Below are 16,505 nucleotides of genomic sequence, written 5' to 3'. Positions count from 1 at the left end.
GAAAAGTAGACCCAGGTATTTTCCATTATCTTGTCTGCACATCATAATCATCACACTTACCTTTTATGCATGAATGCTTTCATCTTTGGTTTCTATTGAAATCTTGATTGACTGTGGCACCTACAGATATTTTATCTGAAAGATATTAGGCCTGCATCTAATAAAGCCAGGAGTTTGATTTTGCCCTTCAGCTGCTTTCTCATTTATACAGTTTTTTTCAATATTATGTAGACATAAATGTAATAAAAAAATCTCAAGTGACTTGTTGCAGTTTTTATACTTGTTTTGCTCATCTCTAATGCCATTGCATTCTTTCTAATTTTTAGTCTGATACAATTGAATCACAAATATGGAGGAGAATAGAGGTATAATGTTAAATCATGAATGACAGTGTTGGAGAGATTTTCAGTTTTTAAAATGTCTAAATCTCATCTGTTTTAGAAAAAAGACAGTAACATTGCTGTTATATTTACTTAAGCAAAATATAGATTAAAATAATTGGGGAAAAGTAAAAATTTTCCTCAGAGAGTATATTCTGTTTGTATCTTGTGAATAAAGTACTGTAATTTTGAAAAATTCACACTGATTTACATTGGTGAAAATTTTGGTTATTGAGAAAAATACTCATGTTCTTTACAACTTTGGGCAACTGAGCTTGCATGATTAGTAGTAATATTGCTTCAAACAATGGAATAGTGGAAGTGATTTGATTGTTTTAGATGGTTACATTTACTTGAAACAACCCTTATTATTTTGTCACCTTATTAAAAAAAAAAAGCAGTGTTCCTGCATAAAGACTAGGAAAATTATCATTATGAAGTATTAATTTAGTTTTTGCTTAGTGTGTGTGCATAAGCCAGCAGAGTAGAGGGTCTTAGCCTTATACTCAGGGATCTCTGTGCCTATGGATGGGCTGAAATGGGAATTCTGTGGACTCCTTGAGATCATACTCAAAATTGGATTTCTAGGAATCTGCATTTGAATACCCTAAGATGGTGTGTCCTAAAAGAAGTTATGAGGTATAGCTGTCAAGATAATAGGATAGCAATAAATATCAAGTCATGACAAGTTTATGAACAGGTTCTAAATGATCTCTTCTTATATTTCTCTTCTGGAATTAGGAAAATCCCCTTTGTTAGCTCTCAAAATAATAAGAATTATTCTCTTAAGCATTCATGTAGCTGATAGTCTGAATATATTACATTATGATGCCTACTTTTGGGATGGATGTTTATTTTAGTCTAGTGGTTAAGATGTTGGTAAAGACTCCTGTTTCACATTGCAGTACCCGTATTCAACACTTAGCTTCATTTGCTGACTCCAGTGTTCCTGTTAATGCACACCCTGGGAGGCAGCAATGATGTCTCAAGAAATTGAGTGCTTGCCATTCATGTAGGAGACCTAGATTTGCTCTTGATTTCAGCCCTGGCTCATCCCCAGCCTTTTTGGGCAGGTGTAGAGCGGACCATCAGATGGGAACTTTGTATCTCTGTTTCATAAATAAATGAATGAATGGATGAATAAAAGAAAAGTCTGGTTTTGACAGGCTAGTAAATAAAATACCCTTTATTATAAATAATTTTAAATGTCCATTTAATCTGTAAACAATGAAGAAGTCCAGTGATATGTCCTCTGACTTCATGCCTAACTCATGCTTGTGGTATAGAGATGAATAATAAGTGGTATCTCAGGGTATATTTATTTGTATCTTTGTTGGCTCTGTTTTTTTCTTTTAAATATTTTACTTATTTACTTGAGAAGTAGAGTCACAATGAGAGGGAGAGACAGACAGGTCTTCTGTCTGTTGGTTCACTACCCAGTTGGCTGCAACGGCTGGATCTGATGGCAGGAGTCAGGTGCTTCTTTCTGGTCTCCCATGTGGGTGTAGGGGCCCAAGCTCTTGGGCCATCTTCTACTGCTTTCCCAGGCCACAGCAGAGAGCTGGATAGGAAAAGGAGCAGCCGGGACTAGAACCAGCGTCCATATAGGATGCCAGAGCCGCAGGTGGAGGATTATTCTACTGCACAACAGTGCCGGCCCCAATTCCCCTCATACTTTGATGTCAGTAATATCATTGTCTATCTTAAATATTTTTATATATTATATTCAGCCATGTTCTTAATAATTCTGAGAAGTGGAAAACAGAATAGGAAGGAATAACTCAGGAGGAGAATGCCACCTTGCAGGGAGAAAGGAATTTTTGTGGAAGGAAATGAGGATTTCTGTGATTCAGGGGTGGACATGGGGAAAGAGCAAGGAGGTTGACCCAGGAAAATCCTGATCAGCTTGACTCTGATGTTTTTGGTACCAGTGTTTTCTTCCCTCTCTTCTCTTCCATGTGGTTAAATATTGTCAGCTTCTCCAAATTAATGTTCATATATCCAGAAAAAAAATGAGTTTGGGCTGGTGTTGTGGCCTAGTGGATTAAGCTACTGCCTGAGACACTGGCATTTCATATAGATACCAGTTCAAGACCTGACTGCTCCACCTCGATCCAGCTCCCTTGTTAGTGGCCTGGGAAAGCAGGAAAAGATGGTCTAAGTTGTTGGGGCCCATGCCACGCACGTGGGAAACCCAGAAAAATCTCCTGGCTGTGCACTGGCTCAACCTTGGCCATTGTGGCCATGTGGAGAGTGAACCAGCAGATGGAAGTTCTCTCTCTGTCTGTAACTCTGACTTTCCAATGAATAAAAAAAAAAAAAATCATTAACCTTGATTTTAAATTTTTTCCAAAAAGTGTTTAGGTGATTTAATAGCAACAGCCATGTTTATTTGTTAGTCATATGAGAGCAACAGGGTTGCTATAATAGACTGGTGAGCTTCCTAAGAAATGATAATAATAATAGAATTAAAAAGTAGGTAATATTCTATATGGGAAGCAGTCCACACAGCAGACTCATAGAATGACAATCACTTTAAATAACACTCTGATCTCAGAATCAGCCCTTAAGGCATTTGGATGAGGCTGAAAAGTCCATGAGAGCAATTCAGGCATGGAAAGCCAAGACACTGTGACAAAAAATATCCTACATGAAGGAGCTCTGTGAATGAGATGCCAGTGGAAAAAAGGGGCCATCAAAGAAGGATGTACTTTTTTTTGAAGGGAGGAGAGAATTTCCACTTTGCTTATGGCCTTGTCTAAATACTGACAGAGTTTGTGGTCACAAAAGGCTTCCATAGTCCTGGCAGCTCATGGCAAGAGCCTGGGTGACTACTAACATCATAAATAAGAGTGTTAATTGTTAAATTAACAACAGGAGTCACAGTGCACTTACTCTTATGTAGGACTGCTGTCCTTAATGAGTTGTATTATGAGAATTAACTGCAAAACAGTACTTTTTACATTGTGTGTGTTTGTGTGTGTGCATGTGTGTGCAAGCTGTTGAAATCTATACTTGGTATAGAGTTAATCTTCTTTATATAAAGTTATTTAAAAATGAATCTTAAGGCCGGCGCCGCGGCTCAGTAGGCTAATCCTCCGCCTTTCGGCGCCGGCACACCGGGTTCTAGTTCCGGTCGGGGCACCGATCCTGTCCCGGTTGCCCCTCTTCCAGGCCAGCTCTCTGCTGTGGCCAGGGAGTGCAGTGGAGGATGGCCCAAGTGCTTGGGCCCTGCACCCCATGGGAGACCAGGAGAAGCACCTGGCTCCTGCCATCGGATCAGCGTGGTGCGCCGGCCGCAGTGCGCCTACCGCGGCAGCCATTGGAGGGTGAACCAACGGCAAAAGGAAGACCTTTCTCTCTGTCTCCCTCTACTGTCCACTCTGCCTGTCAAAAAAAAAATGAATCTTAATAAATAATGGGATGGGAGAGGGACTAGGAGACGGAATAGGAGTGGGGGTTGGAGGGTGGTTTTGGGGGGAAACCATTATATTCCTAAAGTTGTGCCTATGAACATTGCATTCATTAAATAAAAACTTTAAAAAATGGTATATCTAATTTGTGGTTGAAAAAATTGAAAGAGTAATTTGGAAAAAGAAACTATATTTCTACAAAATTCTAATGAGTGACTCTTTCAGTCCTAGACAATCTAGGAAGGATTTCTCCCACTCTCAGTTTTAGAGGCACTGCAGGTATGAAATGACTACTTGCTCAAGCTGAAGCATGTTCCACCGCAATTCTGTACATGAGGATGCAGAATAGCCAAAGAGCTTTGTTCCATCCTTGAGGAGCATCCTTTTTTCCATCAGGTTTGAAAGAAAGACTCATTCACTAAGAACCATCTCCCCTTCTAGATACATGTAAGTGAAGATGAACAGGGTTGAGGGAAGAACCCATCTCCACAGCTTCTCCAGATGGGCCCCAAAGGGGCCTTTTAACTAATGCCTGCTATGCACAGGTGGCTATGGAAGACCAGGGTACTTCCAGGTGTCCTGATGACCTGAATACCTCAGGGAGAAGCCCTAGGTACTTGGCCCACTATTGTTCTCTCCTGAACCACGGCCTCAGACTAGGCATGCAAGGCACACACAGCATGGTCTTCCTGCCAGGCTCCATCCTGTAGCTGTTTGAGTCCACACCTGAGTGCACACTGTGATGTTAGAGTCCATGGCTCTCGTGGTCTTGATCCCCACTGACAGTGCAGGAGGACCCTGGATATGGACCCTCTTAGCTCTGTTTCCATACACATCAGTATCAATTAGTATAAATCCTGCTGTGCCAGAGATCTCAGAGCCTAACCCTACTGTGCAGGTAAAACTGTGTACACATTGAGCTTCTTTCTCCCTCTCCCCTCCCCATTTCAGTATTTGAGAAGCAACACTCTATTCTCTACTTTTATGAGGTCCGTCTTTCTGGAATCCTCACAGCAGTGAGATCTGAGAGCATTTGTCTTTTCATGGTGATCCTCATGTCATTCAGTTCGTTTGAACCTTGTCTAGGTGTACACAGGAGTTCTTCATCATGCAATTACGATTTTTATTCATGAAAAGCATTCACAAAATCCTCAAGAAAAGCAAAACCTCAAGCAGCTCAGCTTGAGGACCCCTACTCTTGACTTGCCCCACGTTATTCAACAGGGAGAGGGCTTTTCTGTAGTGGGTGCCAAGGCCAGTTGCTAGGGCATGTGGGGTATTAAAGCCAATAGCACAACAAGATGATTCAGGGGCCAGTGTTTCTCTTCATCAGAATTTTTTTTTTTTTTAGAAAATTTATTTATTTATTTGAAAGGCAGAGTTACAGTTAAGCAGAGGTTGGCAGACAGGGAGGGAGAGAGAGGGAGAGAGAAAGAGATCTTCCATCTGCTGGTTTGCTTACTGAATGATCCCAGTGGCTGCAGCTGGCCTGATATGAAGCCAGGAGCTAGGAGCTGCTTCTGGGTCTCCAACATGAGTGCTGGGGTCCAAGGACTTGGGCCATCCTCTGCTGCTTTTCCAGGTGCATTAGCAAGGAGTTGGATGGGAAGTGGAACAGCTGGGGGCTGGCGCCGTGGCTCAACAGGCTAATCCTCCGCCTTGCAGCGCCAGCACACCGGGTTCTAGACCCGGTTGGGGTGCCGGATTCTATCCCGGTTGCCCCTCTTCCAGGCCAGCTTTCTGCTATGTCCTGGGAAGGCAGTGGAGGATGGCCCAAGTCCTTGGGCCTGGCACCTGCATGGGAGACCAGGAGAAGCACCTGGCTCCAAGCTTTGGATCAGCGCGATTCTCCGGCCACAGCGGCCATTGGAGGGTGAATCAACGGCAAAAAGGAAGACCTTTCTCTCTGTCTCTCTCTCACTATCCACTCTGCCTGTCAAAAAAAAAAAAAAAAAAAAAAGGAACAGCTGGGATTTGAACTGGCACCCATATGGGATGCTGGCACTGCAGCCAGCAGCTTTATCTACTACACCACAGGCCCAGCCCCTATTAGAATTTCTTGTTGCTCAGGATTGTGAAAGAGTGGCTATCTCATTGGTATGTATGACTTAGTAAACTGGCAAATCTTATGGAATGTTTATTAAAATATGCCAAATTTTAGAGATGACTTCTTTTTAAAAAATAATTTGAAGTTTATTTATTTATTTATTTTTGAGAGGCATTGCGAGTGGTGGGGAGAGGAAGGCTCTTCTATCTGCTTCTTCACTCCTCAAATGTTCTAAACACCAAGGCTGGACCATGTGGAAAGTAAGAGTCAACAACTCAGTCTGAGTCTACCACATGGGTAGCAAAGACCCCAAGTACTTGAGTGATCACCTACAGCCTCCCAGGGTGTGCCTTAGCAGAAAAACTGCAACAAGAATGGAGCTAGGTTTCAAAGCCAGGCACCCTGACGTGGTATGTGGGCTCACCAAGCAGCATCCCAACTGACAAACAAAATCTTCCCTATAGAGATGATTTCTTCTAAATAAATCATTTTTAAAAAGGACCTCAAGAAAGTAAATACTGAAAATTGATTTGAAATGCAAAATGAACTTGCTTGCAAAAGTTTTGAACCATGCTTTATTGTCTCTTACTGAAAACTCTATTTGTCTTAATGTCATCTTTTCTATGCTTCTTGATTTTATTAAGTTTCCTATACAAGTAACTTCAAAGTTGATTATTTTATCATGAAAGACACTAATTTTATTTAGCTGAAACAGTTCTAAGTCTTTAAAAATACTGTAATTTTTATAGTGAGTAGTAGTCTGGTTATATTGGCTTGCTTGTATTCTGAATAAAATATGTAGGGAAAAGTGAGTATGAATGGCTTGCCAGTCAGATATTTTGAAGTAAAGTTCATTTTAAGACAAAGACAAATGTTTTATACATCATTTGTGTTATGAGGTGTTTTCAAAAAATATAATTGATACCATTTTATAAATATAAATTCTGAGCTAATATGAAATGCTTAATATATTGCAAATTATCTTCCTTGAGTGGTTTTTCCAATTTAAATTAACTTATGACCAGCCACCACATTGTTCAGGTTCTGATTATAAATCCATATCAAAATAAAATTAAATAGACTCTTCTATCTTCATTGATTTTAATTTAAACCTTAATTCAATTAGTTCTACACAAAGTTACAGATTTGAAAAGTTTGATAGATCCATTTGAATTGTGTTATTAAAATGTTTCTATGAGTTTTTGACATGCAGATGTGTCTTATTCTGTGTGTAGGACTTAGACATTTTATTCTGTAAACTTGGTGATTCGTTTGTGTGGTACATTTTCTCCATTCAGTAGTCTCTTATTTAATATTTATGTATTTTGAGTATTAACCATAAAAAGATCGTTAATATAGTATAAATCTTTACATTTTATTGCTACCCTTATAATAGTATTTCTTTTTTTTCTTTTTTTTTTTTTTTTTTGACAGGCAGAGTGGATAGTGAGAGAGAGACAGAGAGAAAGGTCTTCCTTTTGCCGTTGGTTCACCCTCCAATGGCCGCTGTGGTAGTGCGCTGCGGCCGGCGCACCGCGCTGTTCCGATGGCAGGAGCCAGGTGCTTCTCCTGGTCTCCCATGGGGTGCAGAGCCCAAGGACTTGGGCCATCCTCCACTGCACTCCCTGGCCACAACAGAGAGCTGGCCTGGAAGAGGGGCAACCGGGACAGGATCGGTGCCCCGACCGGAACTAGAACCCGGTGTGCCGGCGCCGCAAGGCGGAGGATTATCCTAGTGAGCCGCGGCGCCGGCTTATAATAGTATTTCTTTAGGCACATATTTTTCTGTATCCCTCCAACCCTGCATGCCCTTTAAATATAGATGTAGATGCTTAGGCAGAATATGCTACTTTTTTGCCAGTGCTGCCTTATATTCCACTGACTCTCTCCTGGCTTTTAGATTTGTTTCCTTTTCATGAGCTAAGGCTTTACATGCCCCATTATGCCTGTGGTGACATCAATAAAGGCTTATTTATTGAACGATATTCCTGCGAAATGCTTCTCTTCTATGTGACTAATATGATGTCTGATTAGTTGATGAGTGCTGGTGATTTCTTCAGATTGATCACAGTCTTGATTTAGTTGTACTTAGTGAACCACAGAATTATATTAGTCATATTTCCAGCCATTTTACCTTTGTTTGGGTCATGGGGAGAGACACAACCCTGGGATTTATCATACACTATTCATGTGTGTCATCTGTGTTTTCTAGCGCCTTGGCTCTCCCTTCTGTGTCCTGTCTCTGGGGCTCTCCTCCACGTTTCTCTTTCTTCTCCCCTTGCCTTGTTGCTTTCTTACTCCTTCTACATGGCTGTTTTCCCTCTGTGGGAGGGACTAGCAGGCCATCAGGCATATTCATTTTCCTTTTCCTTTAGGTTGCATCACTGAGTTAATAAGAGTCTGCCTGAGACAGAACTGCAGGATTGTAGTGAGTGATGAAGAAAACTGTGTCTTGGTGCACAATGTACTGTCGAATGAAAGGGTTGCTTCATGTTTAGCTTCCTCATTTAAAAGCCTCCTCAAAACCCGTTCCTATACAGATTGGCGAGGGTGTTTCCAACCATTTGGTGAATGTTAGCCAGGAAGTTGACTCAGGAAATTAGTAGCAGTAAGTTTTAAACTGATTTGAAAGAGACAGAGACAGGTGGTAAACTGCTCTGTGTGTATTTGCATCAGGCAATGGAAAGAGTGCTTCTGAAATGATCCTTTCTAGGGGGTTAAAATGAGAGATTCTTCTATTAAAATGCATCTTTAGGGGTCAACTTTATGATGTGGTAGGTAAAGCCATGGACTGCTATGCTGGCATCACATAACGATTACCAGTTTGGGTCCCTCCTGGTTGCTGTGCTTCTGATCCAGCTCTGGTAATACACCTACTAATATACTTACCACCCAAATGGGAGGTTTGGATGGAGTTCTGGGCACCTGGCTTTGTGGCCATTTGGAGAGTGAATCAGAGGATGGATGCTCTTTTTCTCTTACTCTTTCTCTTCCTGTCACTTGGCCTTTCGAGTAAAATCTCTTATTACTTTGTTCGTTTAGCTGATATTTGGTAGGCTGAATCCCAGTGTTTTTCAAAATGCAATGAATTCTCAGAGCTAGTAACTTTACATGTGCAAAATTAATTCTTGGTAAATCTTTTTGTAAAGAAGATCAATCTTTGATGAATATATATCCTTAATTTTTAGGAGTTCTGGCTCTGAATAATGCTTTGTATGAAGATTTTTGCCATTTGTTCATCTTGCACCAAAATGTTATAAGTACTCTAGAACTTTAACGTAAAAACAGCTGTCTGAAATTTTAACTTAATTGACGCAATGCTGCTTGTATTTATTGTTTCTATTTAGGTTTTTTCCCAAGTAGTTCTCAAGGGTGTGATGCATTTCTTCGCCACAAGATGACACTGATTTCTCCTTCCGTATTAAAGAAATATGGCATTCCCTTTGACAAGGTATATTAGAATTACTCTTTCACACATTGATTTTTTGTGTGTGTATGATTGTATTTAAGGTGAATTTAACATAAGCTAATGCATCTTTGACTTCTATTAGCATTTTTAGGTCATGGGCAGAGAAATTCAAATTCATGTTTTATAGCATCATTTATTTTTCTAAATCCTAATTTGAAGTGGTTTTTATTTCAGGATATATTTTTAAGAGATTTCATGGTATTATAGTTCACTTATAGTAATTCTGAAAATAGTACATGTACACATTCTGCAAATTAAGATGTAGTCCTTTATTGTAAAGTTTTTTATATCAGCTACCTAATTTATGTATAGGGGATCTTTTTAAAAAAAAAATTAGAGAAATATTAGCAGTTGGCCTGGGTAGAATTGATGATTATTGCAGCACTATGTTGCCTCTAAACACATTAGGACATAATGCAATTGAGATTTCATAATGGATAAAATTGCCTGATGATTTAAAAACCAGATATTGCTCTGTTGAGTGTTTCTGAAGATCAAGATCTGTAAAACTCAGTAGATACCAGATCCTAAATTCTTTGTGTCCATGGGTGGTTTGGGGTCAGAATTATTACAGAACTTGAATATGGGAAGAAACTAAATTGAAAAAAAGCTTTTGACTGGATAAATATAAACTCTCTCTTAGTTTTAGGAGGATTAAAAACTTAGTTACTTCCAGAAACCATAAAAAATAGCCCCTCTTTCTCCTCTACATGTTACTCAACTTTGCTTCCCATCATCCTTATTGTTTTCCATCACAGAAGCTTTTCCCTTGTGACTGTGGCTTCTCTTCTTCTTAATCTTAGACCCTTAATGTGGCCTTGTTTTGGGGGAATGTGTGTGTATATTGAAAGTCGAATTTGTTCCAAGTGCCAGGAATCACACTTCAATCAGAAGTTTCCGCCTCCTGAGTCTCCATGCAGCAGTTGGGGATGCGCCTTACCTGCTCTCTCCACTGGCTTACTCACATACTTTTGCCTAGGAAAGCTAGTGTGCCCACGTACAGGTGGGCAGTATCTACGAGTGCAGAGAATAGAGGTCAGATGCAGTCCCCAGTGAGGGGCCGCTGCCTCTGTGGGGGTTTGTCTCAGATCGGACACGTCTGGGTGCTTGGCTGTTGTGAATCTCGGACACATCATCATCACTTTGTTTAAAGTGGTTCGCACAAGTTTCATTAGACACTTTTACTTCAGCTAGGATATTAGAAAGCAGAAGAGAAGGATTGAACTGTCCTCAAAGACAGAAGGACCTCTTCCTTGGGTTTAGAGCTAGTGTTAGGTGTTGGCAATAGGTTTGGTGTTGGCAATAGGTTTGGTGCTGGTCTTCAGACAGGCTATGTAAAGCCAAGAAGGTGCTTCATTTCCCGCAGAATAAAGGTTTAGAGCTTAGAGCTCTTTTCCAGCGTTTGGGAGAAGGAGGCAGGTGCCCTCTCTGTTTTGGGCTACAACTCTTCCTGTTCTGTGTGGGAGATCACTTAGATGCGTCAGGTTCTCGTCTCGTTTTTGTGGGTGAACATTTCCTGGCTTCCGTGGGAAGTGTCAGGTGAGTTGAAGTTCTGTTTTGGTGAAAAACCAGTGACTTAGCCGACTGACAATAGCACTTCCTTTGTGAAATACTGCCACTTCTTTTTTCCATCTTGACCCAGAGTGCAGAGAGGTACTGTAATGTCAGGTTCCTCTTTGATGATGATATTGTAGTGAGTGTGTGATCTCAGGCTTTGGAATTAAACCTCCTGAATTCATTCCTGCTTCCATGATAGTTGTTTTGAGTCTTAGTCTCTTTATACTCAAAATGAGTATATTTGTGACTATGTAATAGAGTTATTGTGTGGATGCAAAGAGATAATCTACATAAAGGATGCTGCATGGTATATAACATAGTAACACACTCTTCCTCCTCAACCCTCTCACTTTAGGTAATCATTTCTCAGTTGGAATACATTTTCTATTCTTGCAGTGTAATTGCACATGTTCAGATACATATGGAACCTCTGTGTAACAGCTAATGTCTGCTTTTAGATTGTGTACACTTATCAGTTTCTTTCATGATATGATATATGTATTGGTTGTGTTTTCTAATGAAATAGATGTACTGTACTCTATAGTTTCTTAGCAGTTTATCACCATAATGGCACTTAGTTTGCCCTATATTTTCTCTAACTGGGAATACCTGTTTCTAGAAATGGCTGAACCCTAAAATATACAGTATTCTCTTTCTCCCCCCCACCCCTTCTTTAAGATTTATTTATCTATTTGAAAGGCAGAGTTAGGCAGAGAGAGAGAGGGAGAGAGAGAGATCTTCCATCTGTTGGTTCACTCCCCAGAACGCTGCAATGGCCAAACGTGGGCTGATCGGAAGACAGGAGCCATAAGTTTCTTCTGGGTCTCCCGCGTGGTTGCAGGGGTCCAAGCACTTGGGCCACCTGCTTCTGCTTTCCCAGGCCAAAAGCAGGGAGCTGGATTGGAAGTGGAGCAGCTGGGACTCAAACCAGCACTCATATAGGATGCCAGCCTATTAGACCACAGTGCTGGCCAGGTTATCTTTTTCAACATGGCAAGAGCAAGATTTTCTTAGTAGGGTTCACAAGATTTGTAGGTAGGATTCAGTGGAGCAGTATCATTAGTTTCCTTATTCTGATAGTGCCTGTATAGTGGTAGAAACGGTTGAGCGGTTTTGTTTTGTTACATGGTATAAGGAAGAAGTATCTAATTAGTGAAATTCAGTGACTCCAGGAAAGGAGAGAGAATTGGTTTGTATCTTCATGTGGCTCTGCACAATGGAAGTAGAACTGTGTTGAGCCTTGGCAAGCCCATATCTGCCTGCCGAGTGACAGCTGAGCTGCTGCTCATTTCAGCAGAACTTCTGTTGGGGTTTCATAGGGATCCAAATGTGTTGGCAAATTTTAGCATTCCCTGTAACTCACGGTATATATTTTGTTGTTTTGGTGACTATAGAAAAATATGACCTTATGTCTAAGAAATAGGAAAAAAATAAATATATTTCTTATGTTACCAGACTTGTTTTTGCAAGTTATCTTAATTGTATTTAAAATATATTCATTCATATACACACATATGAATAATTCTTTGAATAGAAGTTTCCTATTAAATGGAATACAGTTAATTGAGTGTTTTCTAAGTATCATGGAAGAATAATTTGTTGATACTTTTTAACCAACAAGAATTCATAACCTGTTCATCATGTTTCTCTAATTTCAAAAGCATTGCTTTTTTTATATTGATCGCTAGAAATGTGACTCATTAAAGTATTCAAATACAAGCCTTCACAGTCATAGCTAATGTAAACAAATGAATTTAAGGAACCTGAGGACTTTTTAAAAATAAGATGTAATACCTTTGATTGTGGATTGGGTGATTGAAGTGACAGAATGTCACCTCTGCTTAGAAGAATCTTCTAAAAACATTTCCTGAAAATAGACAATTAGAAGCTTTAATAGAGAATCTGAGGGAACTTATTTTATATTGGTCTTGCAATGATACTGTGGCATTTTTTTTTTTATTTGACAAGAAGTTTATTTTAATTGTATTCAAAATCTGGGAAGTCTTATTACTGGAAAATACTGTGTGTTTTCCACTCTGCAGATCACCCAGGAGGCAGGAGAATTTATGATCACTTTCCCTTATGGCTACCATGCTGGTTTTAATCATGGCTTCAACTGTGCAGAATCTACAAATTTTGCTACTGTCAGATGGATTGACTATGGGAAGGTTGCTAAATTGGTAAGTCATATCTCAAAAATAAAGCATAAATTAAATATTCTTATTATTATAGTGCAAAAATCTAAGATCATATGCAGCATTGAATTCTCCATTAACAATGTGTGTGGCTCTCACTACAGCAATTCATTTCATACTGCATGCATTCATTTTAAAGGGGCTACATTACCACTTATAACTACATTTTTCTGTTTTTAGATTAATGTGGAGCACTTTAACCTTGATAGGTAATTTTGTACAATGGATATTTGCTTTCTCTCAAGGCCAACAGCTGAATTTTTTGCAAGAGTTTCTTGTGAATGCACATAGTTCTTGAATCTTTCTTGTTGGTAGACTGGAATCTCTGCTTGTTGGAGTTTAGTTCTTCACTTAGAAAATGACCCTTTTCAGAAGGAAGTATCTGACACCATTTTAACAAGAAGTTGAGTGATAATGGTAAGAAGAAATGATTGGTAATGTCCTTATTGCACAAATGGGTTTTCAAAAGTATAGTAATATAACAAAAATATGTTTCATGTTAAATGTGGTATAAAATTCTGCATCTCTTGCCCACTATATTTAATTTAGTTCACATATAGTGTGTTTTTTATTCACAAGCAACAACTTCTATTCAATTTAATTACTTTTTCCCTGTGACCTTAAAAGGAAAACATCATCTTTAAAATGGTGGTGCTTTCTACTAGGTTTACTTCTTTTTCGGAATCTTATGACAGAGGTGCATTATGATATGTATGTCCTACAGACTTGAGAACGAGTTCATGGTACTGACATATATGGGACCTTTCATATCTGGGAAAAGCTAAAATACTGGAGTCTTGAAGTTGTATTTGCACAGTTCTGGAGGGAAAGTGGACAGTGCCTCTGAAAGAGAGGCAGGCAGTGGGGTCTGAGCGGACAGAGCCCCACATAGCTATGGTATTGTTAAGGAGTGGTACACTGGTGCAGGGCACAAGGATCTGAGGGTCATCTTTTCTGCTCTTGTGGACCAGATCACATTAGGAATGTCATTTATTCTTCATATCTAAGTTAGAAATACCTCATACTGGTTAAAATGTTGTTAGTATCAGCAAAGTAGAAAATGTCAATTTTGATTGTCAATGTTCATTCATTCTTAGTGAGGAGTATGATTTTTTTTGTTTGGTTCTGCATATTTTACTTGAAAGAAATACTCAGTTTAGTCCAGTCATTAGAAAGTGTCATAATTGTATGTAGTAGTATTTTCAGTTTTGTCACCATATCTCTTTTTGTTTTGACCAGGTGGTACTTCTCTGAGTATATAAGTTTTCTTATAACAAATTACCACAAATTTAGTGTTTTAAAGCAATGTTCATTTATTATTTTATAGTACTGTAGGCTGTAGGCTGCTACTTGTATCACAAGTCAATTGTCAAGGTGTTTGCAGAGCTGCATTCCTTACTATAGACTGGGATAAGAACCTAATTCCTCCCTCATTTCAGTTCACTGAATTCACTTAATTTCTGTTATAGGACTAAGGTCCTGTTTTGTTGCTACCAGCCAACTACAAGACTTTGCTCCTAGAATCCTTGCTACAGGGCCGGCGCCGTGGCTCAACAGGCTAATCCTCCGCCTTGCGGCGCCGGCACACCGGGTTCTAGTCCTGGTCAGGGTGCCGGATTCTGTCCCGGTTGCCCCTCTTCCAGGCCAGCACTCTGCTGTGGCCCGGGAAGGCAGTGGAGGATGGCCCAAGTCCTTGTGCCCTGTACCCGCATGGGAGACCAGGAGAAGCACCTGGCTCCTGGCTTCGAATCAGTGCGGTGCGCCAGCCGCGGTGGCCATTGGAGGGTGAACCAATGGCAAAAGGAAGACCTTTCTCTCTGTCTCTCTCTCTCACTGTCCACTCTGCCTGTCAAAAAATAAAAAATAAAAAAGAATCCTTGCTACAGTCTTTATGTCATTCTCTCCATTTTATATCATGCAATATACAAACTCTAATGTCATGTAAAATAATATATCCACAGATTTCTGGGGTTGGGATGAGGATGTCATTTGTGGTGGGTTATGGGGAAGTACCTGTCTACTACAGAAAGTACCAACTATCCATTGGTGTGGTGATATATAAGAAATCCACTTTGAGTCTTGTAATCAATTTTAGTTATTCTATAGGTGAATAGGAAACTGAACTTGTAACAGATACTATTTTATTGTTTCATTTTTTGATTTTTCGTTAAGATACCCTAAATTTTGTTAATTATATCTTCACATTAATGTTTTCTTGACTAGTCCTTTCATAAATTATCTCATATTATAGTGTGAGGAAATTGTCCTCCATATTTTTGATTGTTTCATCAGTTTTTTTTTTTTTTTTTTTTTTGGACAGAGTTAGTGAGAGAGAGAGAGACAGAGAGAAAGGTCTTCCTTTTCCTGTTGGTTCACCCCCCAGTGGCCGCTGCGGCTGGCGTGCTGCAGCCAGCGCACCACGTTGATCCGAAGCCAGAGGCCAGGTGCTTCTCCTGATCTCCCATGTGGGTGCAGGGCCCAAGGATTTGCGCCATCCTACACTGCACTCCTGGGCCACAGCAGAGAGCTAGACTGGAAGAGGAGTGACCGGGACAGAATCCGGCGCCTTGGCCAGGACTAGAACCTGATGTGCTGGTGCCGTAGGCGGAGGATTAGCCAAGTGAAGCGGCGCTGGCCTAAAACATCCTCTTATTTGAAATGCAGAGTGACAGAGGGAGGAAGAGACAGAAAGAGATTTTTTCATCTGCTAGTTCAATCTGCAAATGACTGCAATGGTCCAGGCTGTCGCAGGGCGAAGCCAGGAGCCAGAAACTCCCATCTGGGTCTCCCATGTGGGTATCAAGGGCCCAAGTCCATGGAGCATCGTCCAGTGCCTTCCAAGGCATGGTGGCATGTAGCTGGGAGAGAAGTGGCACAGCTAGGACTTGGACTCTAGTGTGATATGCTGCGATCTTAGGCTGGGCTTATCCACAATGCTTTCCCTGATGGATAATTTTAAATAAAAGTCTAATTCCTTATATTGCCTTACCAATTTATTGTATTTTGTCCAATGTATTGTATTTTTTGTATGTGCGTATTATTTTTAATCCTTGGAAAATTAGTGCATTAGGCACCAATTTATGTCTTTTGCTGTGGACCATTGTATTGTATAGCAGATTAATTGTATAGCAGAATTGAGCTGGGGCTGGATGCCATGGCTCACTTGGTCAGTCCTCCACCTACGGCGCTGGCATCTCATATGGGTGCTGGGTTCTAGTCCCGGTTGCTCCTCTTCCAGTCCAGCTCTCTGCTGTGGCCCGGGAGGGCAGTGGAGGATGGTCCAAGTGTTTGGGCCCTTGCACCCGCATGGGAGACCAGGAGGAAGCATCTGGCTCCTGGCTTTGGAACAGCGTAGCTCTGGCCGAAGTGGCCATTTGAGGGGTGAACCAATGGAAGGAAGACCTTTCTCTCTGTTTCTCTCTCTCTCACTGTCTAACTCTGTTA

General features: G+C 40.5%; 1 protein-coding gene across 2 annotated transcripts in view; it reads left to right on the top strand.

Annotated features, from left to right (window-relative positions):
• KDM4C (lysine demethylase 4C) overlaps positions 1-16,505 on the top strand; it is a 363,336-nt gene that overhangs the window by 91,415 nt on the left and 255,416 nt on the right. For both annotated transcript variants that reach the window (XM_062208268.1, XM_062208267.1), the window contains exons 7-8: positions 9,188-9,291; positions 12,909-13,046. In XM_062208268.1, coding sequence (XP_062064252.1) covers positions 9,188-9,291; positions 12,909-13,046 — 242 coding nt within the window. The remainder of the gene's footprint in view (positions 1-9,187; positions 9,292-12,908; positions 13,047-16,505) is intronic.

The sequence above is a fragment of the Lepus europaeus genome, chromosome 12, assembly GCF_033115175.1.
Source record: "Lepus europaeus isolate LE1 chromosome 12, mLepTim1.pri, whole genome shotgun sequence".
Lineage (NCBI taxonomy): Eukaryota > Metazoa > Chordata > Mammalia > Lagomorpha > Leporidae > Lepus > Lepus europaeus.
This window is presented reverse-complemented; position numbering and strand designations above follow the sequence as displayed.